At 33.3% G+C, this 27899-nt stretch overlaps 3 protein-coding genes across 4 annotated transcripts; 1 reads left to right on the plus strand and 2 right to left on the minus strand.

Annotated features, from left to right (window-relative positions):
* Positions 1 to 548: 548 nt before the first annotated feature.
* On the minus strand, positions 549 to 4661 carry ND-B14.5B (NADH dehydrogenase (ubiquinone) B14.5 B subunit). The gene is made up of 3 exons (XM_023174064.2): positions 4412 to 4661; positions 4213 to 4356; positions 549 to 656 (listed from the first exon to the last, which is right to left on the minus strand). Exons 1-3 carry the CDS (start codon positions 4578 to 4580, stop codon positions 604 to 606), a joined length of 366 nt encoding a protein of 121 aa, XP_023029832.2. The 5' UTR covers positions 4581 to 4661; the 3' UTR covers positions 549 to 603.
* Positions 4662 to 4963: 302 nt separating this feature from the next.
* IFT43 (Intraflagellar transport 43) lies at positions 4964 to 22482 on the plus strand. Of its 2 annotated transcripts, XM_074169957.1 has the most exons (6): positions 4964 to 5028; positions 13814 to 13856; positions 16634 to 16782; positions 16836 to 16865; positions 21027 to 21134; positions 21861 to 22482. In XM_074169957.1, exons 1-6 carry the CDS (start codon positions 4979 to 4981, stop codon positions 22063 to 22065), a joined length of 585 nt encoding a protein of 194 aa, XP_074026058.1. In that variant the 5' UTR covers positions 4964 to 4978; the 3' UTR covers positions 22066 to 22482. The 2 variants fall into 2 exon arrangements, with proteins under 2 accessions (XP_074026058.1, XP_023029834.2); XM_023174066.2 differs by lacking the exons at positions 4964 to 5028; positions 13814 to 13856 and adding an exon at positions 14551 to 14693.
* LOC111517788 (coiled-coil domain-containing protein 134) lies at positions 11724 to 13812 on the minus strand. Its single transcript, XM_023174065.2, has 2 exons — positions 13582 to 13812; positions 11724 to 12322 (listed from the first exon to the last, which is right to left on the minus strand). Exons 1-2 carry the CDS (start codon positions 13706 to 13708, stop codon positions 11769 to 11771), a joined length of 681 nt encoding a protein of 226 aa, XP_023029833.2. The 5' UTR covers positions 13709 to 13812; the 3' UTR covers positions 11724 to 11768.
* Positions 22483 to 27899: the final 5417 nt, after the last annotated feature.

Genomic DNA, 27899 nt, shown 5'->3' on the forward strand with positions numbered 1-27899 from the left:
TGATTTGAACATAATTAGTAAGGAAAATGTGATTGCACGAATTTTTTTAAATATTTGATTGAGGTAAAAAAGTGTATTATCATGATATATGATAATTGATGGAGTCAGATTTTATTTGAAAAATTCTGAAAAATGAATTGTTAACTGCAAAATTTGGAGTTATTGTAGTCTGTGATGAAATAAGGGTGACTATTGTATTTTTGTATTTATTGATTATTAGAATAGAGGTATTAGCTATTATTGAAACATGTATTTTTCTAACCAAAAATAAATTTATGAGAATCTTCCATTTTATTTGTTGATGTTGAATTATTATGAGAAGTTTAACTTTTAAAGTTTGGAAATGATTGTATAAGTATTGTTATATTGGTAGGTTTCTCTATACAAATGATGATGTACAACACTTAGAATAATTTAAATCGTTTAATTAAGTGTATACAACTAGAACACATACATGTATTTTCACCCACTATCAATAAATAAGTGTATACTATTATCTACCTTTTATTTTGTTATGCAGGAACAGGACTAAAAAACAGAAGTCTACATCTTTTTCTACTATATATTTTGATTTTTAAATAAAAACTATGACACTAAATCTATTCATGATCGAATGGGTACCCAACGTTCAAAAACATCTTTATACTGCTTGCGTTCTGAAAAATAAAAGTATGAATTACTAATTGACATTTTGTCTCTTTACCTCTGAAAAGTATTTTATTTACATGAGAACAGTTTCAGTACCAAAAACCGTTTTAATTTTTTTTAATAGAAGAGAAATTAGTGTCTATAACAGTGGTCGCCAACCTGTCGATCGCGAGCTACCGGTAGCTCGCGGAGGCAATTCTGGTAGCTCTCACAACGATTTTAATTTAAAAAATACAAACTGAAAAAATCAAAGAAGCTTCCGAAAATTCCCGAAAAAAACGAATTGTCATAATATTAAACATAAACAGCGGCAACGTTGCGGTGAGCGATCTGCCGCTGACGCCATCAAGCTAGAATCGGCTAGAACCGACCAGCCGGACCAGCGCGTTAGTGTTCGAGAACGATCTGGATTGCTTTGAACGGGATAAATACGCACGGCGCGGCGACATTGCGCTTAGTTTAAAACTGAACGCGTAACCAACGTCCAGCGGTTGGGTTAGTAGAGAACAACAAAAATAATATGGCAAGAAGTTGTAAGAAGGTAAAGACATACCACTTTCATTCGAAATGGGAAGAACAATACTTTTTTACAGAAGTTAAAGATAAAAATGTGTGTTTGTTATGTAATACTTCGGTCTCCGTTGCTAAAAAAGGAAATATTGAGAGACATCATAAAACTGTACATTCTAATTTTGAAAAATTATTCCCACTACATTTTGCCGCCAGAAAGGAGAAACTGAAACAGTTAAAATAGCAGTTAATTGGACAACAATCAATATTTTTAAGAACAGTCGACAAAAATAAGGCTGCAACTGAAGCATCGTACCGTGTGTCCCAGATAATTGCACAAAAAAAGAAACCTTATGAAGACGGGGAAATAATAAAACAGGCGTTTTAAGAAGCTGCTGATTCGTTATTTGCCAACTTTAGAAATAAAGACGAGATAGTTTCAGCTATAAAATCTATGCAACTTTCTGCCAATACAGTGATGAGACGTGTAGAAGTAATGAGCAATGATATTTTTTTACAGTTAAGAACTGACTTAGATAACTGTGTTTATTTTTCACTTCAACTGGATGAATCAACTGATATCGTTGACACTGCCCAGATGGCTGTGTTCGTGATTTTACGATTAAAGATCTTTTGAAGTTCATTCCACTGAAAGGACACACTACTGGACATGAGTTGTTTTCTCATTTAAAAAATATCATTTCTTCCGAGAAAATTCCAATATCGAAAATGGTAGGCTTGGCAACCGATGGCGCTCCAGCTATGGTGGGTTGTGATAAGGGTCTGGTGGCGTTATGTCGTAAAGATGAAACTTTTCCGCAATTTCTCTGTTACCACTGCATTATCCATCATCAAGCATTACGTGAAAATTTCCTGATACTAAACAACGTTATGAAACTGGTGGTAAAAATTGTGAACAAGATTAGAGCTCAAGTGTTACAAAGAAGATTATTCAGAACCTTGCCGATGAAGTTGACTGTCAATACGGGGACCTACTCCTTCACTCTGAAGTTCGATGGTTAAGTAGAGGACGGGTGCTGATACGATTTAATGATGTCCTATCTGGCATAGTTCAATTTTTCAAACAACACGATGAACCGACTCCGGAACTAGAAAATTCAATCTGGCTTAGAGATTTTGGTTTTCTCGTGGACATTACAGAGAAATTAAACGAACTCAATTTGAAGCTTCAGGGGAAAGACAAAGAACTAGCGGAAATGATTTCTGATATAAAAGCATTTATCAAAAAGCTGGAGTTTTGGGAACAAAACCTAATTAACAGCGATGCCAAGCATTTTCCTATTCTTTCAGAAAAAATATCTCAAAATCCATTAGAACCCTATGACAACAAATATCATGTAGAAATAAATTCTACCCTGAAGAATAACTTCAAAAATCGTTTTAGGGATTTCAATGAAATGGCTTTAGTAGCGCAGTTTGTTGTTTCACCCTTTATGGAAATTGATATCCAACAGTTTGCAACTTATGTTATGCAGAACTTTGGCGAAGACATCGCTGCAACAGAAATGGAAGTCATCGAGTTTCAAAATGATTTAGCCTTAAAATCGTTAGTCTTACCTATTGTAAGTAAAGACAAATTATCAGTTCTATGCCGTGTTGCCTTGAAAGTGAAAGCATTATTCAGTTCAACCTATTTGTGTGAATCATTTTTTTCCAATATGAAGTTTATTAAGAACAAATATCGCAATCGACTTACAGATGAACATTTGGATAATTGTATTCGAATGGCTGCATCAAATTATACTGCAAACATTAAAAAAAATTATCGATGAGTCTGAGTGTCAGCCTTCTCATTGAACGTGCTTTTTTATTTTTCAATGTTTATTTTTATTTTTCAATGTTTATGTTCATGATAGTGTTACTTTTTTGTTATTATTATTAACTATTTTTAAATCATACGTGACATGCCGTTGTGGCTGGATAAAAGTTTGTGTTTATTTTTCAAACACCTTCGTTTGATAGGTAGGAATGTAGCTATGAACAAGTACGTACTAGTAATATTAGTTATTTTGTTATTAGTTTATTATTAGTACCTATGTATTATGTATTACCAGTTAAATAGTAAAATAAATACATATAATGATAAATTAACTGTGGATTATTTCATTTACGTTGCGTTACGTGGCTTCCGTGTGGGTAGCTCGCTGTTTATTCCAAAATTAACAAAGTAGCTCAACACATTGAAGAGGTTGGCGACCACTGGTCTATAATATAATTTGAAAGACTAAATTTGCGGTTAACAAAAATGCAGATTTTTCACCAAAAAGCAGCCTTTAAAATTATTGAAGTTTTTTATAGAAACCATTTTATTCATTAAACTGAAAAGTGTCAAATGAAGTGAAATAGGATGTAACGGTAATGTGGTGAATAAATAATTGTTTTTCTGTAGTTTGTATTGTGCAAAAACAAGGCTGCAATGTTTCAATTTTCGAAACTTTGGAAGGCTGAATTTCTGGGAATATGGTAGAGCACAGACTTTTTTCTGTTCAAAATTCCAAATGATTTTTCACAAGAGCAAAACATCTATTGTGGTTATGATGCATTCCATTAAAAAATGAAATTTTTCAACCAATAACAAGAACGAAAAATCTGTTTATGAAGCTTCTCAACAAAAAATTAAACCTTCAACCAATGGTTTGAATTACAGCAATTATTCTTCTATCAAAAATAAAAATGCCAAACTATAATAACCAGATCAGTAGCTGCGGTATATATCAGTTTATCGTTTTAAATTAGCTTTGACGTACATGGCATCAAAAGCTGAAATATTTTATAAAATATATTTTTTGCTTTCCATCTGTAAGTAAAATGAAGCTGTTTCTATAGACTTTCTGCCTCAGTATGATGGAAACCTACTGAATGTTTCTTTTCCAAGTGACCTACCATTCTTGTGAATCTTAGTGTTTTTAACAATGTGGATAAGAAACAGAAAAGGGAAAATGAAGCTGAATGCTTGTTAATTTTGAATAAACCATCAATTAATATTTATAGTAACCAGGAGTTGGCCCAAAGATCATGGACACAATACATTACCATAAGGAGGAAACTCTTCTGGATGTAACTGTATATAATGTCTATATACAGCATCACGATCTGCCAAATACTTGGTTCTATAATTATCCACAACTTGTCCAACATAAGCCGCAGCAATAGAGACTCCAATGTGTCTCTGAATACCTAAAATTCATGTAGTTGTTATGTAATATTTTTCATTCTATTATACAATGTTTACCGCTCATCACAGGCCTTTTACTGGCATAGTTTGCTATGATTACACTAACAAAACCAACAGTTCCCCAGCAGGCGATAGGGAAATATTTACTGAGAAGGGGAGGTTCTCTACAACCATCATTTTCTAAAGCTTCCAAAGGATATTTTGGGAGTGTTGGCCCAGTAGCCATGATCAATTTCACACACTTTTTATCAGTTTTTCATTGTCTGCTGTCAAGGTCAGCTGTCATCCTGTCATACTACGTGCGTCCAACAATTCAAGCCACCTTATCACGAAACGTGTCTGATTTTAATTATTTAGCTTGTTTCATATAGAATGTAACCTAATTTTCTTAATCATTTCGTGTTTACAAGTTATTTGTATAAAAATTTAGTCTCCGCTAGACTAATGTAGCCCAACTAAAGATATGTAGAATATTACCAGGTGATTTACCGATTCGCTTTTGTTTTAGAAAATCTTTCAACCTGACGCGAGAAATGAGATTGACCCAACTTTGTACAAATGCTGATAGATGAAACAAGATTTTTTCCAAATGTAAACATTGGTGTGCGCTTAGGGCCTCTGTGAATGGAATATCGAAGTACTTTATTCTATGAAGAATCAAGAGGTTCAAGTAGGTAATTACACCATAGTATTTTTATGCATCTTTGCCGAGTCAAATATTAAGAATACTAATAGACAATGAATACAATGAAAACAGCAAATAAAACCGATAGTAACTGAAAGTTTTGCTAGCGGTTATCTGAATGAATAATTATTTTTGGAACACATTCAATTGTCAAGTGCCTGAAAGTATTTATTCATAAACTGATTATCATATCGGTCTAATGAGGGGCGAATGGGGAATATGTTGGATTTTTTTTGAAACGTACTTTCAACGTCCGATGAATAAAATCTAATTGAAAGACAACTCTTGAGGTCCAAAATCACATTATTAAAGTTCAATACTCTAGAATAAGTGACTTTATTGAAGTTACCAATTTCTATAGGAATGGTTCAAAACTAACCAAAATATTGGTTATGCGTTCCAAAAGTAACTACTGCCGTAATTTTCATGATGAAGTGGTGACATTCGAAACACGATTTTCGGAAAATCGGTGTACCAAATGCCAACCAAGACACCGGCAAATATTGTACGGTGCGGTGGAAGAATGTTGAATTTTAATACTACCAGAATGAATATATTCATATTTTTTCCGTTAACGAGCTATCGTACCCCTTGAACGATAACCCTCAGAAGTCGAAACTTGTGCGAGCTAAGGACTAACGAGGTCTTACCTTTTAACATGTGATTCCTAACACGGGTTGGGCGATAGCAAGTGAAAATCGAGCGTTCATCCTGGGGCTCGAACCATCGACTCACACATCGGCCACTTGACTGAGTGAACAAAGCACCCACATCGTACCCCCGGCTACTGATCGACCGATATAATAAGAGTCTTTTCATTAGTTCGGACTTCCATTGTCTAATATGATATGATTTGAGATACCTGTAATAATCAATAAAATTAAAAAGATTAGCTAAAAAAACAAATTAAGAAAAAAACTGAAATTGCAATGAAATAAAATACAGTGGACCTCCGGTAATCCGACAAACATTATGCAGGACAGTGTCGGACTATCGAATTTGTCGGATTATAGAGTACTGCCTAGGACCCCCTATAGTCCGAATTTTTTTACAAAAGAGTACCTTGTAATCCGACAAATTACATATCCATTGATAATATTCTATATGTTATATGTACATATGTACTTTGAAGTACAAATCATACTCAATTTATGTATGTCGAATTTAGTAAATTAAATAACAATAGAGAGCTTACGTTTTATTATAAAATTAAGCATAAATGCACATACATAAATATGTACCAAAATAATCAAGAATTATTAATCAAAATCATGTAATGAATTTATCAAATTATGAAGCTTGGAAATATCTATTCATCATTTTTTTTTGTTTAAGGTTGTTATAACGCGAGATCAGAGTTTTGTCCCTCAGTCTTCTCAAAAGTAAAAGTTCGTTGTAGGATGTACCATTCTCTTCAGCCCATTGTAAACCTAGCTCAAAAGCGTTAACTGCGTCTTGTGCTGTGACTTGTGGAGTAGTTGCAATCACGTCGTTGTTATCTTCCTGATAGTTTGTTGTATAGTTAGAAACCTCTTTTATAATCTCTTCGTCAGACATTTCATGAAAAACATTTTCCTCTTTATCCATTCCACGGTACCAGATTTCCAAATCTTCCGGACTTATCTGTGTTTCAGTAGTGACTTGTTCTATAACTTCCGAAGTTACACTGATTTGTGGATCGTTGCTAGGAGTGGTGACTATATCTGGCCATAACTTTTTCCAAGACGATTTGATAGTTGATGACGGTAACGCACTCCACGACTGACAAAGAGCAAAAACCAAGTCTTTCATATTAAATTCTTTTGAAGTCTTTTATATTGGTTGGTCTTTTGATACGGCTCTTAGAAGTAGGTTTTTTTTATAGTCTTGCTTAACAAACTGAATGATATTCTGGTCCATTTGTTGAATCAGTGCAGTGCAATTTGGCGGAAGAAACATCGCAGTGATGCATTCATCCTCAGTTGTCAGTTCTTCTTCAGACGGATGACCGGGAGCGTTATCAAGAAGCAACAACGCTTTTTGAGGAAAATTATGATCTTTTAACCATTTTCTAACTTCAGGTACGAAGCATTCATCAAACCACTTTTTGAAAAGGTCTTTTGTCATCCGTGCACTTTTTTGTCCGTAATAGTGTACAGGTAAATCAATGTTTTTGAATGCCCGTGGTTTATTAGATTTCCCAATGACCACCATCTTATAAGCGCGTGTGTACCTGCAGCGTTAGCACATGGTAGTATGGTTACACGCTCTTTACTTACTTTTCGTCCAGGTACGAATTTTTCGTTACAAGAAACGGAAGTTTTGTTAGGCATCACACGCCAAAAAAGCCCTGATTCGTCTGCATTGTACACCTGTGACGGGTCAAGATTTAAATCGTTCACCTTTTGCAAAAATCTTAATTTAAAGGGCTCTTTGCAGGTGGCATCGTTAGAAAGTTTCTCTCCTGTAATAGTCATTAAACGTATGCCATGACGACTTTTGAAACGTTCTAGCCATCCTTTGCTGGCCACAAAATCATCTTTTTTTGTTATTTCATTATAAAAAAACTTAGCTTTCATGGCCAACATGGGTCCCGAAATTGGTGCATGCCTATTTCTTTCCTGAAGAAACCACATGTACAAAGCTTCTTCCACTTCTGGATGTTCAGCTTTCTTGAGTGTCTGTCTCTTGCCTGGCCCGCAGTCAGTAGTTGACACGAACTTCTTAATCTTCTCGTGGTTTTTTTAATGTCATAAATTGTAGATCGGCGTATTCACTTGCTGAACTACTGAAAGTTTCATTGCGATTTAAGCGGTCTAAAATATCACATTTTTCTTTAATTGTTAACGTTTTGTGCTTTCGCTTATGCCGAAACAACATACTAAGCGAGGATCAATTCGGATTTCAAAAACGCAAGAATACGAATGATGCCATATTGGCGCTAATGACCAAAGTCTACAAACGAATTAATGAAGGGCAATCAACCGCGGCAGTATTTTGCGACCTAACCAAGGCCTTTGATTGCGTAAATCACCAAATTCTGTTAGACAAACTTGATTATTATGGTTTCAGAGGAATTAGCCTGCAGTGGTTTAGATCTTACCTGGAGAATCATAGTCAGTTGGTAAAAACTGACCTCTATTCACGTATTGGAGCTACTAGATGTGGTGTGCCTCAGGGTTCGGTACTGGGACCTATTTTATTTTTGTTATATGTCAACGATATCTCCCATTTGAATATATCTGGGAGGTTCACGTTATTTGCAGATGATACCACTATACTTTGGCACAGTAGTGATGAAACATCTTTACACAATGTCATACAACGTGATCTCGAAACAATAAGAACGTGGTTTGACAATAATCTCCTTGTACTAAACATCTCCAAAACTAACTTGTTAACCTTCAAATGTGAATTGGACACAATAATTCTTGATTCAACTGATATTGACAATTCCCCCTGCACAAAATTCTTGGGTCTTCATATTGACAGTAACCTGAGATTCGATGAACATGTTAAAAAACTGTCTAAAAAACTATCATCTGGGTGCTATGCCATTAGAGTCATCAATAATGAGGTGGGATTTGCAGCAGCAAAATCTGCCTACCATGCATTAATTGAATCGCATATAGGTTATGCAATTGCTTTTTGGGGTGCATGCAATAAAAATTTATTACAGATGATCCAAGTTGTACAAAAAAGAGCCACAAGATTAAGAGTCGCAAATCGTGCAAAGAATACTTTAAAAATCACCAAATCCTCACAGTGATCTCTATTTTTATATTGGAAACATCTTGTTTGATTCATAAGCACCATGATCTATGTAAAGGAGCGTCATCGTCTTACAATACTCGATCTTCCCAAAACTCGACTCTTATGTTGCCTGTACTCAAAAGTCGCCTCGTAAAGGACTCTATTATATATAACGGCTTGAAAATATACAACTGCCTTCCAGCAAGAATTAGGGAAATCAAGAATTATAATAGATTCAGAGGTAGTGTGAAGGTTTTACTCTTTGATCATCCCTTCTATAGCTTGGATGAATTTTTTATAGTCAAATTATCTGAATGAACTCATTATCCATATCTGTCATTGCTGAGGCTCAATTATGTGAATATGTATGTATGGATGGGTGTATATATATATATATATATATATATATATATATATATATATATATATATATATATATATATATATATATATATATATATATATGTACCATTATTTACTCTAATTTGATCAGATCCTGTGTTTATTTGTGTTTATACATCTGTAAGCGTTATTTTAACTATATTTTAACATACATCCATGTACAACTGACTTTGTCAACAAGAATTGTATTCTTTCGACAATAAAGCATATTCTGATTCTGGGTTTGAGATGACATTACTGGGTACTATACCTAATACACAATGAATAAATAGTAAACAATGAACGCACGCTAGGCCGTACCGCTATCACAAGTAGTCAAATTCAAACTAAGTAAAACAATGCATGGCGCGTACGAGTTGTAAATTCAATGTCATGTCGGATTACAGGGGGGGCCGGATTAGACAGGGGCCGGATTATCAGGGGTCCACTGTACAAGCAACGATTGAAAATTGAATAACCAACAAGAAATGAAAGTTAAAACTGAAAGACACGAATTTTTTTTAGCTAATCTTTTTAATCTTATTTATTCTTACGGGGATTTCAAATCATTTTATATCATATTATTAGACAATGGAAGTTTGAACTAATGAAATGCACCATGAAATATTGTCAACCACCTTCAACAAATGAGTTTTAATATATTCGTAATATTCATTCCGACACTGTTTAAATTTGGCGACCACCGTACACTCTTTGCCGGTGTCATGGTTTTAGAAACTATGTTCCGAATATCAGCACTTTTCTATGAAAATGACAGCAACAGGTATTTTTGAAACGCATAGATCTGCTTCTGAATAGAAATCGGCAACTTAATGAAGTTCCTTATTTTTGGTACTGGTACTTTCGTATGAAAAGTAGAACTGGAACTTCTGGCGTAGAATGAATCCAAAACTAGCACTGTTCCCAAACATCAGAAATGCCATAATCAAATGTCTTAGTGGATAAGTAATTGAAGACTACATATACAACTAATAGAATTACACCCAGTTCAACAAATGTTTCTATCGACAGCATGAAGGCACGGCAATAGAAAACCCTCTGTCCCCCTTCAAAGATAATCTGTTTATGAGTAGATTTGAATTGGAGGCAAAAAATGAGCTTAGATTACTTTCTATGGACGTCGATTCAATGAATATGTAGATTTTTGATACAAAGAATCCAAAGGTAAGGACATTGTTTCGAATCTCAACAGATCCCTGAATATTGTTTACAAATTAAATGGAAGTGGCCGATACTTTATGAAAATCTATATCAAAATACACTATTAAGATTTATTTTGATTTCCAGTATAATCTTTGATAATAAAAGGCACGGCAAAAAAACCTGAAGTACCTGCACTAAGGCGTTCGGACCGCATAAAAGGACAAACAAGAGGTTTACACGTTTAGTTTGAGTAGAGCCTTAATGATGACAGCACGACCAGCTGTCGAAAGCGCTCGCATATAATTAAATAGGAGTTATAAAGCTTCAAATCCTTTTTGTAACTTATATATATATATATATATATATATATATATATATATATATATATATATATATATATATATATATATTCATAGTGTAACGACCGTATGTATATATAGAAGAGTGGTTTTTCGGCGATTCGGTCTGTTTAGAATAACTCTCTTTAATGTTCATTAGCTTTAGCGAAAGCTCGGACAGCTGAAAAGAGTAATATTTTATTCCAAACAGACCGAATTCCTGAAAAACCACTCTTCTATATATATATATATATATATATATATATATATATATATATATATATATATATATATATATATATATATATACAATACACCATGAGGGCAAACAATATATCGGACAAACTAAGTGGGCTTTTAAAACTGGTTTCAAAGAACACGCAGCGTATATTCAATTTCCGACACCAGAGAAATCTAGTGTCGCTCCACACGCCTAGGATAACGGCCTAAGAATAAGTAAGCACTGTCTGAAATTGTTAAGATAGGTACATACAACTAGATTTTTAAAATGCTTTCTAAAGTCTGGAAATAGAAAAGTGTGGCATGACAACAATGAACAGTGACAAAGGTCCTATTCCAATCATCACATTGCGTATAAATTTTGATGAATAACTCTTGTTGAAATTAGCGGGAACTTTCCCGAAAAAGTGTACTCTGTTAGGAATTAGTCTACTTCATTTCGTGAAGACGCCGATGCGCATCGAGAAGAATGTTACATCTCTGGTATTTGGGAAAAGTGCTTATTTTGAATATAGAATCAAAGAGTATGAACTTTCACGTCCGGAAATAACTATCAAAGTTATTTTCCGGTTGTATTGGCTGTGGTTTACAGGTTTTTTATGCATGACGTTTCGTCAATTTTTGCGGTAGATGTTATCAACATATCTGCTGTGCGAAAAATCCGAGCACTTTATTATGTCTACCACAGTAGTAGACAAAATGTCGGGTATAAACCTGCAGATCACAGACAACAAACTAGCTTTGACACAATAATGAGCTAACTAAAATCCACAGCTGTGCCAACATCGGTTCTGTTCATAGCTTGAAAATTTCAATAATACGAAAGCACTTTATTTATAAAATGTTTTACTGCAAAAGTTTTTTTTCCTTCAAATTACAACTCAAAGTGACTGGATAATTTAGGTCCCTTTTTGATAGTTCTCTTCTTTTTCGAAGTCGTTTTTTTGCCAACAATTTGTTGATTGTTTATTGGTACTTTTCTGTAAGGATTTGTGTAGTTCGGTTCTCTATCAGTGTGATTCAATTCCTGACTGACAAGATATAATAACCTAACAGTACTGTTATCTAACAAAAACTTCATCTGATAACTGAATGCAATGCCCCACTGAAAGATAGTATCCCATGTATTATTTTTGCTCAAAACTGATGATGCTATCTCTGGGAACCTCAAAGTGATTTCAGAAAATAGAGCAGTATTTTCCAGAATAGTAGATAAAGCATTCCTTACTTTATCATCTGAAGGAAAATTGGAAACACCTGGAATGAAGGGAGAATTTTCTATAGCGGCTCGACTTTCTTTAATAACCGAAAATATTTTTTCTGCCATGACCATCAATAGACTATACTGTTTTTCATAATTATTAATTTTTTTGAAGTTTTTGATGGCATCTAATTGATCTGCACGTTGTCGTTTGAACAATTTAATATCTACATTGAAATTAAGGAGTTTTCAATAACTTCACAATGATGTGGAAATTGAATTTTGAAATTTTTTAGATTCAGGAAAATCCTTTAGAAAAAACAAATAATAGCACTTTTTGAAGAACTGTTTTGCATATATCCAAAATTGAGCAGTGCCCCAAATGAATGTCACCATATATTACAAAAATGAAAATGACATTAAGTTTTGCTTTTTTTGTGTTCCTGAAAAAAAATCAATTTCAAAGAGGAAATTTCGCAAGATGCTATAAAAGTTGCTTTCCAAAACTGATTATCTACAAAAAACAGTATTATATTTAACATTGACATTCGGTATTGACAACTGTGGCCATTAGCATCGTCTTCAGGTAAGTTATGCTAGTATCTCACCAAGCCATTTAATGATCATTATGGCTATTCATCACAGTCCATTTAGAATTTTTCCACCTTCAACTACATAAATTCTCATGAGAAAAATATCTGGTCAGTGGCAGATTCGAACTCACAATCTTTAGACTGAGAATCTGGTACAGTATCACTACGCCAAGTCAGCACAAACAATTTATTGACAAGTTCAAGCGATGAACATGTTAAAAAGTTTCAGACTTTGATATCAATAGAAATTTTACTTGTAATTTGAGTCCACTTTGAGGTATTTTATTTTTATATCTATCAAAAATTGAGATAAATATTGTCCATAAGGCTTTTGTTGTAAGAAAGATGTCCTACTTGCGTTACTACTAATCTCCCAAAGAATTTACCTTATATTATAAGCAATAATTGATAGGTGATGTACTAAGTTTCTAGTAGTAGTAAATGTCACACAGATTATAAATGAACATATTTAGAGTCCAAAAATAAAAGTGACAGTTTACTGCTCGACATTTCAATGATTTCTTGTGATAATAATATAACTGCACATTAATAAATTTGAATGATGATAATTCAAGAAGTATAGAAATCAAAAACCAGAAGATATATAGCTAATATATTCAATTATAAATAGGAAGTATTTGTAGTCTGGAGGATAGAAGGTGGAGTATGCATAATATATATGTGTACAAGTTTTCAGAAGTAACAAATATAAAACATGAATTCTTATGATTACCAGTTTGAGTTATGACTAATGTATTTCTCACCTTAAAAATTCAAAGTAACACAGTCTTTCAAGATATTGAATCACTCTTATGCATTATCAAATGGAATTAAATTATAATTTAAAAAATCTTGTTCAATTTCTAATTTTTTGGGGGGCAAAAAAAGGATACATAACTGCTCCGCTAATTCCGATTCTTGTTTGATATCTTGGTTTTCATGGAATGAAAACTCGTCAGGAAAACATGATAAAAAAAGAATTGTAAGATAAATTTGCCAAAAAGTATTCAACTCCAACATATCTCTTAATTTTCTTCTTTTTATTTTACTTTTCTGATGCTAAAAGAACATATTCTAACCTAAGTCATAACATTTCTGCCTCTAGCTTTTCTTCTTTTTTTTTAGATCACGACATCATGGCCTTCATTTGTTCAGTTTGACACAACAGGTAAAGACTACAGAACATGTAGATCATTTACCCCACTAGATTAACTGTATTGATAATTCAGATATTAACTCAATAACAAGTGAAGAAGGAATTGATATTTCAGGTTTTACTGGTAGTTTATATTTTTCAAAATAAATAACATTCAATAATTTACTTACTAAACTGGTAGTGATAACTAATTATCGAAACCTATTGTAAATGAATAAATTATAATTTAATTGATTTGATGGACATAGTTTTGCAATTACAAAAATTTTTTCAAGTATGGCAGAGATAGAGGGTGAAGAACTTCTGAGAAATGACAAAGATGATTAATATACGTTTCTTTTAAACTAAAAAATTTGTTTAAGCTTTTCAAGTTTGTTTTTACAGTTTATTGAATGTTTAACTTCAAACAATGCCCTAAATACATCTATACCATTCATTTTGAAATAGTTTCAACAAATAATTTGTCAATGACACCAGAAGCCCTAGCCATTGCACTCTGAATCGCTCATTCGAGCGTCAAATCGAATGCTTTATAACTTATGGACGGGCCTTTTTGTCACTTTTCACTTGTGGACCACATGATCACGAGTTTGAAAAGATATGCTATCTATATAAGGCCATTCGTTGAGCGACACCACAGTAAATTTCTACTGTGCCTGAGCGTCAATTTGAATGCAGGTTTTCTGTACATATTATGTTTATGTGTTCTGTAGTTGATAACCTAGAAATCGACCTAGCCTAGAAGTATAAACATAAACAAATGAAAACATTTGAGTTGATCATTTGCTACAATAAAATTTATTTGAGATGAATTGGGATGAAGATATCGATTTATTGACAGGAAAAAAGGTAGTCATGAGTGATTTATAATCGTTACTTTTAAGCACTGTAAACATGAATTCCCAAACTGAATTTTGGTTATTTTCATTATTCTGATTGACTGCCACAACTCGGCCATTACTTGAAGATCCGAAGTGATTTCACAAACTACACCATAAATGTTAAAAAATAATTGTGGTCAACATTGCCGCAATTGCTCTATAATTTGTTATCTGTATTGTTTTCTGATGATCTTAAATCTTTCAATACATTCATTTTATTATCCACTGTACTGAAAATTAAGAATGTGAAATTCAAGTTATGATAAATTGTTCCAGATGTACCTACCTATTATCAAGAGAGAAGAACTGAATTCGCATATTATTTAGATTTCACTTCTTTTCAGATCTACAAAGATACCTTGTTTTTGAAAAATATTTTTTATATTTGAAACGTGAAATTTGAGATTTACAATGTATTTAATGAGAACATCTAAAGGATAATTGTAATGGGAACTGAATTTGATCTAGATCGAAGCTCTCTGATGGGTGTCAGTTTACTCATGTTATGTAATACTAACATCCACCTTGACACTATTAACAGACTCGGGAAGAGGATTGGAAATACATGTTCAACAACTGAATTGTTTATTATAAAAATCTCCAATTTTTTTCGCCAATAAGTTCAAATTCCAAAAGTGAAATTACATAATTAAATCTAGTTTGAAGGTGGTTCACAATGTTTTGTGGTGCAATTCATTAGTTCGGACTTCCATTGTCTAATATGATATAAATTGATTTAAAATATGAAATATGATATAAATGGATTTCAAATCAATTTATATCATATTAAACAATGGAAGTCCGAACTAATGAAATGCATAATTAGATCTTTATTAGTTGTATTTCAATACACAAGAAGGGGTGATTTGAAATTGGATTGATAAAAAAATTAAAAATGACTGTCAAACTGATACATTGAAATTGTAAATTATACAGTTCAATTTTTGCAGAAATTATAATAATGAAGATCTAAAGTACATTTTTTCCCAGATTATTTTGTTTGTGTAAATATATTATTTTAATATTTATTTATTTTCTTATACCCATGTATCTCTTGATAATTTTCACTTTTGATTTCTTTCTGTTAGAGTTTTGGTACAGGGAATGTTTCTTTCCCGCTTGGGGCTTTGTTCACGAGATGAGAGTTGTTACTAGTTAACAATCTTTCTCTTGAACGAAGGTTTCATATTGTAGTGGATCTGTGTTGAAATTAATCAAGTCTCAGTCAGTTTGCTGTAATATCTTTACTGTACTGACGTGAGGTAATATCTCGAAACTGCGGTCTGCAGGTGGTCTACTAGAATAATTTCAGCATAATCCTGCTGGATTAATGAGAAACATCTGCGAGACTAACCTCTGTGAGGTATCTTGCATAAATGTCTGTCGGATATAATTCAATATCCTGCTTGGTATTAGGTGAGGTTTTTCTCACTAGAAAAACAATATTTTTTTGTACATACTTTCTAAAATGAAAGCAAGAAAGGGTTTCACTTGCGATTGAATACCTAATTTCTTGCTGACACAACATGGCACTTTGCCCAGTTTCCTACCTAGACATCTTGCTAACTTTTGTTCATATTTCAATAAATAGTACAAGTCTATTTACCATTATCCATTATACATTCTAATATTTACAGAAGAAACTGTCAAATAAATTTAACAGTGTTATTTATTTGGTGAAATTCTAAATAATGAATTGAAAATGCTCGTCATTTCATTAAAACCTCTGATATCGAAAATTTTAGTGTACTTAGGAACATTAGCAGCGTAATGTTATAATTTTATCATTTTGCATGTGTATTAAACAATGCTTCATTTTGTTTTGAGTTTATATTTTGAAACACTTATTGCTAAACTATAATCATTTCGTAAATGGGAAATAATAGTTTTTTGTTTTGACTTTATAAGTCTGCCCCTAAGCAAGGTAGAAGATCAAATCAAAATATGGGGTTAGAAGAAAATGAAGATCTCACTAGGAGTATTGATGAAAACACATTCGAACCTGTGAAGGTGAAGAAAACAAGTGTTTGGAGTGAAGATCCTCCTAAATCATCTAGGTTTGTTTTTATCAGAATAATATGTGGAGGCTATAAAATAATTTTTATTTCAGATCTGCTGCAGGATCTAATATGATAGAGTTGTGAGTTGTTTATTTATTACTTAATGACATATATTAGGGAGCAATTTGTGTGGAATTCATTAAGGGAAAATATTTTTTTTCTAACTGGCAAAAGTTGTTTACCACTATTAGAATTACCATTTTTGTAGATAATCATCAAATCTCTGGCATAACAAACACATGCCAGATCTTACACACTATATTATTACTCTCGACACTGACTGAAAGTATAAAGAGAAATGAAGTGAACATCTTCCTGACTATGAAAATACAAGCACATTGAAATCAATTCAGACAAATAAGAGAACATATTTAAAAACATTTGATTATAAAATTTCCACTTAATAATTAAGGAAATCTTAACAAGTATTTCAGTAAATAGTAGCTTCTTCAGGCAAGTCTAATACGTTAAAAATGGTATAAAGCTACTTGTGATGCATTGTTTGGAACCTTTGGTGTAGTAATGAATAGTACTGAAGTTTAGTCCCAACACCAAACCGTTATTTTTAATAAGGAAGATTAATCTCTTGAAGATTGAAACATGAGTCGAGGTGTTAAAAATAACGGTTTGATGTTGGGACTAAACTCCAGTAATATTCATGGTATAAAGCTATTGTATAGTGGAACACTGCTGCATGTTGAATAAGTTTATCATGTATTTATATCAAATATATGTCGATTCCATCAATACGAGAGTATTTGCAAGCGATTTTAGATTGCAGTGTGTCATGAGGCTCTCAGTACTGTGAGATAGATTTGCAAGTGAAAGTAAGTAAGTGATTGCAAGTTGTATTTTGAATAATTAAGTAAATTAGTGTTCTACATAAGAATCCTCAGAGATGTAACGATATTTGTACAGACATAAGATTGAAAATTGGTGAGATGCCTCAGTCCTTTAGTCAATATCATCAAAACAAAAATCAAGGAGGGTTTGTAGGATGCCCTGTCGGAAAATAAAATTGTATCAACTTCAAAGAAAAATAAATACTAGAGGCTGCAGATTATAGGCCTACTCAAGAAAGGCTGCAGTCCCCCACAGACCTCATCCTCGTCCACTAGAAAGCTAACTCACACATTACCATATAACTTTAGTGCTTGCAAACAATTTTGGAAAAAACCTTAACAGTGAAATGGTTCACTTCAAAGAGGATCTTCAGCAAAATAGGCACCTATAGAAGTTGATAAAACAAACATTGGTTGGAAGACTATCGAAGATCTACAAAGAAGCAAAGCAATGTCAATCAGTACTGTTTATTTCTTATGTGAAAGGAATATCAGAGAGTATCATAAGAACTGGATTTAAATGTGTATCTGATTTAGATGCTTTGTGAATGTGGTACGTTTTATACTGGTGAAATGAAAAAGCTAAAGAGGACATTCATCGTCAATGAACAAAAATCAGCAAGTAAGGAGTAGCAAAACACATCTGGTTCCTCCAACTCAACATAAATCGCCACTTCCACACAGGCATGGTAGAAAGAAAACGTTATATTAGTCCTTTAATTCATCAAACATAGATGATAAATTCAACAACTTCTACACCACCTTCAAATATCACTACAACATCGCTTTCACTTGGCGAAAATTCCATTTGAGTGAAAATAAAAAACCATGGTACTCTCCCGAATTGAAAGAGCTTCATAATATGCTATGTGAGATGTCAAAAATTGTGAAGAGTACATCTAACAATATAGTACATACAAGGTATAAGATCTTGAAGCACTATTACAATGAAAAAGTGAAATAAACTTACTTATAACAACGACAGACTACAACGAGCACCAAATTTAATGAGAGAGAGCTGGATAATAATCAATGAGTCGAAAAATAAGACAACAAATAACACAGTGAAACAACTTATTATAAACAACAGAATGATATTGAACCAAAGGGAAATCTGTAATGCTCTAAAGTGACTTTTTCATGGATATACCTTGTCCAAAACCACAGGTTGATAAATTCAAACTATCTCCTTATTATGAACACAGTTTCATTCTTTCTCCTACCACCAGTCAAGAGATTGAAGAATATACAATAAAGACAACTAAGAAGTCTGCTTCTGGAATAGATGATATATGTGGGAAATCTGTGCGTCATGTTAAAGAGATAATAAGTTTACCATTGGCTCACTTAATAAATGAATCATTCACTTCGGGGCAGTATACCCATCGGTCCTTAAGGCCTCCAAGTCGATACCAATTTTCAAAAATAAGGGATCAAAAGATGATGTCACAAAATACCGTAATGTTTGCTTACAGAGTCAAATAGCAAAAATAATTGACATGGCATATAATAACTGTCAAAACGGTTTCAGACAAAACAAATCAACATTAACCGCAATAGGCGATTTTTGTACAAACATATATGAATCTCTCAACAACAAACACAACCCCATTGCACTTTACTTTGACCTGACTAGAGCATTCGATACAGTTGACCATAATCTTTTATTGGATAAGCTGTATCGGATTGGTGTACGAGGAGTCGCAAATGAATGGCTTGCATCTTATCTCAGAGAGAGGGGCAAAAAATTGTAGTATTAGGTGGAAATAGATCAACAGAAAAAATTGTAAATACTGGTGTCCCTCAAGGATCAATCTTGGGACCTGTTCTCTTTATAATTTTTATTAATGATATGGTGTACTCATGTCCCAATGCTGGAAAAATTGTCATGTATGCTGATGACACTAATATTCTCATATCAGATAATGAATTAAAAAATGCTGTTACCAGAGCAAGCATTTGTGGCAATGATTTTCATAAATAATGCTCGTTTAATGGACTATTAGTTAACCTACAAAAACATTCTTTATGGTATTCACAACAAAAAATAAAAATTGTGATATGAATTTTTTAATACGAGTGAATTATAAATCAATAGAAGAGATAAATTTCATTACATTTCTGGGTATCAAAATAGACCAAAAAATGACATGGGAACCTCATATTAATGATATAACAAATAAATTGAGTACAATTTGCTTTATTATCAGACAACTCAAGGGCACAATATCATTAGACATACTTAAATTAGCGTACTTTGGACTTGTACAATCTGCATTGAGCTACGGATTGATATTCTGGGGAAATTCAGTATATATGAATAAAGTCTTCATCATCCAAAAGAAAATAATTAGATGTATGGCTGGTGTAGCTCGTGGCACCTCTTGTAGAAACATATTCAAACAACTCTCAATTTTAACAGTACCATCATTTTACATTCTTCTGATTATCATCAATGTCAAAAAAGAAAATAACCTGAGTAGAAGATGTGATCTACACAAATACAATACACCAGCCATACTCAAGATTGAGCATTGGTCAGGATTCTCACAAATACCAAGAAATCAGGTGCTATAACTGACTTATGAATATATTCCCACACTTAAACTCAGCGAGTGCAAATGTGTTGAAGGATAATCTGTCTCGTTATCTAATAAATCAATCATTTTACTCCATTGAAGAGTTTTTAGAGAATTTTAATCCAATCATATGTGTATTTCTCATACATTGAAGAGCTTTCAGATGCTACATTGTAGAGAATTTCAATCTAATTGTATGTTTATTTTTTTATATTTTAAATTGTATATTTCTGAATTTTCTTTATTGCCTTGTGACTAGTCCGATAAGTTTTTGCATGTATATATGTATTCTCTTGTATGTATATGTAAATTCTTCAGTGATGAATAAATAAATTCTATTCTAATTCTATATTTGTCAGGGTTTTTTAGCAACGGTTTGCAAGTTTTTATGCTTTGCGTTTCCTCTATGACTGCTGTAGATATTATCAAAGATATTATCAAACGAAGTGCTCTGGTTGCTGACATGATTAGAAAAGTGAAATATCGGATTTAAACCAAAACAGTTTCAATAATAATAATTACTGCCTGTCATAAAATCTAACAATATATATTGACATTGTCATGATTTGAAAGAACCTTACATATTTGATTTAACAATATTCACGAATGCATATACAATCCAAATATAAAATAAACTTTATCAAGTAAATTATCAAAGGCTTACGATGGAAAATTAGGAGGTGGATCTGCTAAAGTATTCATCTTTGACCTTATTTTTTGAGTTATGTATATTTTTTATTAATTTAAATTAATTGTTGATCAGTTATCCTTAATGCCCCATAAGTTAATACTACCTAAGTACTATTATTTTGGTTTTCAGAGAAAGATTTCAGAATGACAGAGTTGAGTTGGATGATGATATTCCGATAATTCCAGATATCGATGATCTCCAAGATGATTCTTTGAATTTGTCAGATGTGAAACCAATGTAAGTGCAAGTACACTTTCTTAGGTTGGAGGTGGAAAATATAGCAGGTGTGATTGAATTTACTGTTTTAGGGAAAAATTCAATTTCTTTCAACACTGTATTTGTGCATAATTCTGACAAAGGCACTTTTTCTCATACTCAAATACCGACACCAGATTAGACAAAAATCCGACATCGTTTCATCTTTCTATAAAAAATAAATCTATTAACTAATCCTCTTTCACTGACTTGTTTGGGAGGCTTGATTTTTTCTGTAATCTCATTTATATCATAGCATATTTCTTCTTTTTCATGTGGCTATTCCCATTTTTTCAAACCGATCTCCGTCATTGTACTGATGAATGCTTCAACTTCAGCTCGCCGCTGACTTGAAGTCATGCCGTAACTTTTGCGTACGCCACTGGCACATGAGTTAGACAATGTATTATGACGTCTTATTGGCATGCGCGAGAACGTCGAATTGATTCAAAACCAAGTATGGAAATCGGATTAGGGTCATTCTACAGAGGCCGCGACTTATTTCATATATAGAAGAAATTGTATTTATATGAAGTATGTTTGTTTAACTGTAAATAATCGTGCCTTCAAAAATAGATTTTGAAGATAATGATATTAACAGAAATCACTTGGTACGTTTCAGGATTTGAACATGTTTTCTTTCAAGGAAGATATCGGGTGCGACTCAAATGATCAGTATCTCAAAATAGTTTTTTTTTTACTTTTCAGCATTTCCGTGAACAAATCAACATATAAGGAACTGGACAACCAATTTGAAAATTTTCAGAGTGAACAAATTAGCATTGGAAATTTGGGTGATATTGATTTGTCTTTTCTGATGAATAAGTTGTATCCTGAGAAGGAAGTTCAGCCATGCACAGAGATTTGGACATTGGATTCTTTATTCACCGATCTATCGAAAGCAAATTCGTGATTTTCAGAATATTTTTGGTTATTATCCAAAGATTTTGGCTGCACCATTGTTAATTTGAATAATTTTCATTGTATGATAGAGAAGAATACTGTTTTACATCTTGAAGTGAATGTAGATAGAACACCATTTTGGCCACTTTTTAATAAAAAGCTTAACAAGGCACCATTCAAATAATGTATCTGTTCAGTTTCGTAGTAGCTATAGTTTTGACTAAGGTTTGAATTCATCATAATAATTATTGCACGTTCCTAATTTTATAATTGTGCCGATTTTTAAAAGAGAGTCGGAGAATGAAAAATAAAGTTCAATTTTACTTAACTCTCTACTAGGGAATATCAGTTTCATTAGTTAATTATCAAAACATAACCATAAAAAAAATAATGAAATGTTATAAAATAGTTGAAATAATTTCAAAAATGAGTTTTATTTTCAACTCCTTTCAAATTCACCTTGATTGAGGATAACATTTTCTTGGAGCATTGATTTACAGCAAGGTGGCAGGTCATTTCTGTATTAAACAATTAATAAAAGAAAAATTTGCTTATGTTACAATAAATATTGAAGGTAGAGTCGTATAATACCCAGACGAGCTTGCTTCCATGTTTAATGACATCTTAATGAATTCTTCAAAAAAATTAATTGGTCAGATACCTAAATCAAAAGTATATACAAGGTGTTTCAAATTCGATCCTCACCATTGGGATCACGAAAACTATGAGAGATACGAGGATGGTTGAATTGGGGAACAGTTGCGCATTTATCTGACTAACAATATGCCGGTGAGAAAGTTCTGAAATTTCGACTATACCCGGAGATATCCGGAAAAAACAGAAATTTTGGAAAATGGTTTATATTTTTTTCTGGCTTCATTTTTCATTTCTAAGGATTCGCAAATAAATTGCACTTCCACATTGCCACTTTTTCCCTGCTGCGTAATGGTGTTTTCAGATTTGCTATCTGACGTTTCGTCTTCCGGCCATCATCAACAACTTTATTTTTTCTTATGGGCGCTACATTGGATTCTTTCTGTTTTGAATAGAACCAGATTTAACCTTTTCAATGATGTATCATAAGTTATCATTCTTTTTCAAAAAATTGGAGATACAGTGTGTCTCACTTCTCATGGAAACACCCCCGTATCTTCGGTAATATTCGAGGTAGAACGATAAAACTCTCAGGACTGATGGAAATGCTCAAAATGCACCTACCACCTGAATGAGGTTGGCCAAAGTGATATACACTGTCCGCCACTCGCGATGGAACACCCCATTTTTAGGTAAAACATATTACTGCGCAAAATAGTTCGCTTCCAATACCTGAACCCCTTCATTCTACTCTACATAGTACTCTCAGGTATGAAAGATACAGATGCTGTGAGATGCTATCATCCATTTTGAGCCTATCTGAGAAAAATGTCACAGCACCACATTCTCAGATTATCGAGAAAGTGTGAAGCAGTGTATGAAAAATTATCGATGGCGGCATCTATTATAACTGAAGAAGATTATTCGTAAAACATTCTGGTTGCTGAACATCCAAATTCTATCACAACCAGAAGTGAGAGCTCTCGATTGATGAGCAAAAACTGCAAACAATGGAAAAAATCTATATTCAAAGGTTCACATCTCGAAAACTGTACAATCCTGAGCTTTGGCTGTGGACACTTTCAATCACCACATCAAACACTACAACATATCAAAATTTCAACAAAATTCAAGGCAAGCCATTTCTCATAAGAAATGCGTGGGGTCCTTTATCAAAATATTGAGGAAACATTTTACCATCCGAAACAAAATTAATCTTCATACTCATTGCAACACCGAAACAACTGTTAACTTTTTGAGAAAAAATCGCACTCGGTGAACAGGTAGAATATAGATTATTTTACCTACTTGCTGAATTGTTGTCTGAAATCATTTGAAGGGATTGAATTACTTCAGTTTCATTCAATCATGCGGTGCCCTGAAATCACCATGGAAAACAGTTGTTCATTGATATTTACTGTCAACCTGAAAATATTGTTGAAAGATCTTGTTCTATTAACCCTCAGACCAGTTTTCATTGCATTTGTTGTTTCTAGTATTGTTGTTCTTTGAATCACCGTTGTTCCTGTTGTTTCTGCCGTGTTTTTGTTCCCATTGTGTTTATTGTTCCTGTATTTGTGTTGGATATTGTTCCTGTGTTCCCATTTTAACTGATATCAGCTCATTTTGATTGACAAAGTTCAATATGGCACGTCTGTCACTTCAAGCAAAAATTGAAATTGTTTTAATTGTTGGTGAAGGGGTGAGGTCTTATCGTGAAGCGGCCGCTGAATTTAATAGAAGACACCCGCTAGAGGTAGCTGTACACCCTGGAACTGTACACCCTGGAACTGTACATAAAATATATAATCTATTCGTGAGCACTGGTCAAGTAACAAAGGACAGAAAAATTGTAAAACATCATATTGATGATGATACTATATTGGCGGCTCATCAAGCTGATCCTAGAATTAGTTTGAGAAACTTATCGCTTCAACTCAATAAGAGCCGCAGTAAAATATGGAGGTGTTTAAAGAGGCATAAAATGCATGCATTCATACCCAAATTTTTACATACTTTGCACGAAGGAGATGGAATCTGCCGTATGGAGTATTGTTTATGGATACAGGGAAATTATCTCAATGACAACAAAATAAAAAATAAATTATTTATGTGAAAACAAAAGTCGAGTTTCTCTTAAACAATTTCGTTCATGTTTTGATGTAAAAACAAAAAAAATATACTTCAATTATTACGGAAGATACGGGGGTGTTTCCATGAGAAGTGAAACAAATTCGGATTTTTCAGGACTGACATTTTTTCAGGAAAAAAGTGTAATCGTAGTAAGTTGGTAGTCCTGATCACGAATCTGAAGGACTTTTGAGCCTATTTTGCCCCCTAATATGTTTTACCGTAAAAATGGGGTGTTCCATCGCGATTGGCGGACAGCGTATATCACTTTGGCCGACCCCATTCAGGTGGTGGGTGCATTTTGAGCATTTCCATCAGTCCAGAGAGTTTCATCGTTCTACCTCGAATATTACGGAAGATACGAGGGTGTTTCCATGAGAAGTGAGACACACTGTATAGAAAAAAATAATTCTTATCATAATAGGCTTTGACTTTGATGTTTCTGAATTTGACTTTCAATTTGTTACACTTAATGACATTTTGTTATTGTACAAGTCATTTCATTTTTGGCGAAAAATAGTTTTCACGAATGAATAAAAAAGATATATGATACAAATGTATTACAAATACGGTAGAAACAGTGTTACGACATATCAAATCAAATCAAATCAAAATATGCTTTATTACCCAAGATATAAACATCTTATTGGCAAAGTCTAGTAAAGTAAAACATGTATAAGGGACAATTAACAAATATAAACTATAAAATAATGCTTAAACACCGGAGCAGAGTATATGGACAGAACAATATTAAGTCCAGCTGAACAGCTACAAATATAAGTACATGAATTTATGAATATTAAGTAAACGTAAATATATAATTCTACATAATGAACATTGATAGCCATTTTGTGTTGGTTTCAATAACTTGTTTACACAAAGCTACATGTCAGTTATTCGATAGAGCCTTGGTAGAATTCGTCCACACTATATTATATATTCGCCTTAAATTAATGGGAAGGTGGTTAAATAACTTCTCGCTATTGAAAATAATAGAATTTTGTGTAAGGGCTAGAGAAGGTGTGGGAAGGGAAACGGAGTAAGACTGACGTGTACTATAAGTTGCGGTGTTCCCAAATTGATTTTTATATTTTTTGTGGATAAGACACACTGTTTCCAAAATAAAAAGACATACTAAGGTCAGAATTTTTTGCTTCACAAATAATGGGTGGCATGAATCCCTGTAGCTAGCCTTGCATAAATATCTGATGGCTCTTTTTTGTAGAGAGAATACCATATTGAAATGAAATTTCGCACAATTTCCCCAGAAACAAATTCCATAACGTAAATAGGATTCAATTTGTGCAAAATAAACTGATCTTGTGATAGTAGTGTCCAACTCTCTTGCAACAACTCTCACTGCATGACATCCTGCTGATAGTCTTTTACATAAGTAGTCGACATGGAAATCAAATTTTAGATTTTCATCAATGAAGAGCCCTAAAAATTTGTTTTTCTCCAAATTTTCAATTTTTACATTTTCCAAGTGTACTTCCCCTATGTTACATCTAAACGTGATCACCTTTGTTTTATCGATGTTCAATGATAAGAGATTGGAATCACACCACTCTTTAACCGTTCTTATGTCGACGATGATTTGATCAAGTAAATTGGAGGATGTATTGCTATGCCAGAGGATAGTGGTGTCGTCAGCGAAACATGTGAATTTACCACTTATGTTAACATGGACCAAGTCATTGACATAAATGAGAAACAACACCGGTCCCAAAACGGAACCTTGTGGAACCCCACTGTCAATGAAGCGTTCCTCTGATGAAATTCCATCTAATAGAATATTCTGCCGCCGATGAGAAAGGTACGTCTCAAACCAAAGTAATGCCGATCCTCTAAATCCGTAAACTTCCAGCTTGCGAAGAAGCAGCATGTGGTCTACACAATCGAAGGCTTTGGTTAGGTCACAAAACATGGCCGCCGCAGATTCTCTGTCATTCAAATTGGTGTACAGGTTTTCCATGAGTGAAAATATGGCGTCTTGTGTACCTTTTGAAGACTGAAAGCCGAATTGGAATAAATTTATCACCTTGTTTTTCTCGAGGAAGGATATTACTCGTTTTTTTACCAGTTTTTCTATAATTTTAGACAAGACGGGTAGCAAAGCAATTGGCCTAAAATTAGCTGGGTTGTCAAGATCGCCTCCTTTATGTAGAGGAAATTGTGGCAATTTTCAGACACGATGGGAACATACCTTTAGAGAATGAGAAATTTATTGCCTCCGCCAACACACTCAAAGCCCTTTCAGGAAGAGTTATCAGAATTTTTAAGGAAATGGCATCCCACCCTACCGAATTTTTATTTTTGATTTCACCAAACATGTATTTAAACTTGTATCCCGAAAGACGACAACCACCACATCGAACTATGTTCAAGCTATTGGATCCAAATCTCACAGAGTTTGGTTCATTCGAAAAGCCGGGCAAAAATACGGAGACAGAATGGACCAGGAAACTAAAGAAAATATAATAAATGAGGTATGTATGATGTAAGTTAGACATGATGTCTTTTTCAATAAAAATTAATAATTTGCAGATAAACATGAACCCGAGGAAATCCACACGTCAAATTTCCTACAAACTAAATATTTGTTATAAAAGTGCTTGGAGACATCTCAAAAAAAGCGGTTTAAAATGTTACAATATACACATCTCTCAAAAATTGCATCCAGGTGATCCCAAAACGCGATTAGAATCTGTAATTGGCTAATATAAGAAGACATGATTTGCCTGTTTTCCTGGAAAATATAATTTAGACAGATGAAAGCACTTTTACAAATTGTGGGATATTCAACCGAAATAACGAACACATTTGGAGCATAAACAACCCCAGGCAGTTCCGAGAAATTCGACCTCAAGTGCGATTTAGTATTAACGTGTGCGCAGGAATTTACAAAAATAGAATTTCGGGTCCTCATTTATTTGACGAAATTCTGAATGGAGAAACCTATCACCAGCTTTTAATGTCGATTTTCGAAAACTATTTAGATGATCTACCTTTGGCTAACTATAACAACATCTGGTTTCAACATGATGGTGCTCCACCGCACACTACCAGATGAGTATCTAATTATCTGACTGAAAGGTTTGGTGATGAATGGATAGGAAA

Source organism: Leptinotarsa decemlineata, unplaced genomic scaffold (genome assembly GCF_025532065.1).
Source record: "Leptinotarsa decemlineata unplaced genomic scaffold, Ldec_3_MD MMD2_P_RNA_scaffold_6, whole genome shotgun sequence".
In the NCBI taxonomy this organism is placed as follows: Eukaryota; Metazoa; Arthropoda; class Insecta; order Coleoptera; family Chrysomelidae; genus Leptinotarsa; species Leptinotarsa decemlineata.

Coding starts and splice junctions, on each gene's coding strand:
- IFT43 (XM_074169957.1), top strand. CDS start 4,979: ATGGAATATCGAAGTACTTTATTCTATGAAGAATCAAGAGGTTCAAGT. Junction 5,029..13,813: donor GAATCAAGAGGTTCAAGTAG/GTAATTACACCA, acceptor CTTTTTTTTTAG/ATCACGACATCATGGCCTTC. Junction 16,783..16,835: donor GATCCTCCTAAATCATCTAG/GTTTGTTTTTAT, acceptor TTTTTATTTCAG/ATCTGCTGCAGGATCTAATA.
- LOC111517788 (XM_023174065.2), bottom strand. CDS start 13,708: ATGTTGGAGTTGAATACTTTTTGGCAAATTTATCTTACAATTCTTTTT. Junction 12,323..13,581: donor GGAATTAGCGGAGCAGTTAT/GTATCCTTTTTT, acceptor ATTTCAATGTAG/ATATTAAATTGTTCAAACGA.
- ND-B14.5B (XM_023174064.2), bottom strand. CDS start 4,580: ATGGCTACTGGGCCAACACTCCCAAAATATCCTTTGGAAGCTTTAGAA. Junction 4,357..4,411: donor TAAAAGGCCTGTGATGAGCG/GTAAACATTGTA, acceptor CATGAATTTTAG/GTATTCAGAGACACATTGGA. Junction 657..4,212: donor AGAAGAGTTTCCTCCTTATG/GTAATGTATTGT, acceptor TTTATTTTTCAG/AACGCAAGCAGTATAAAGAT.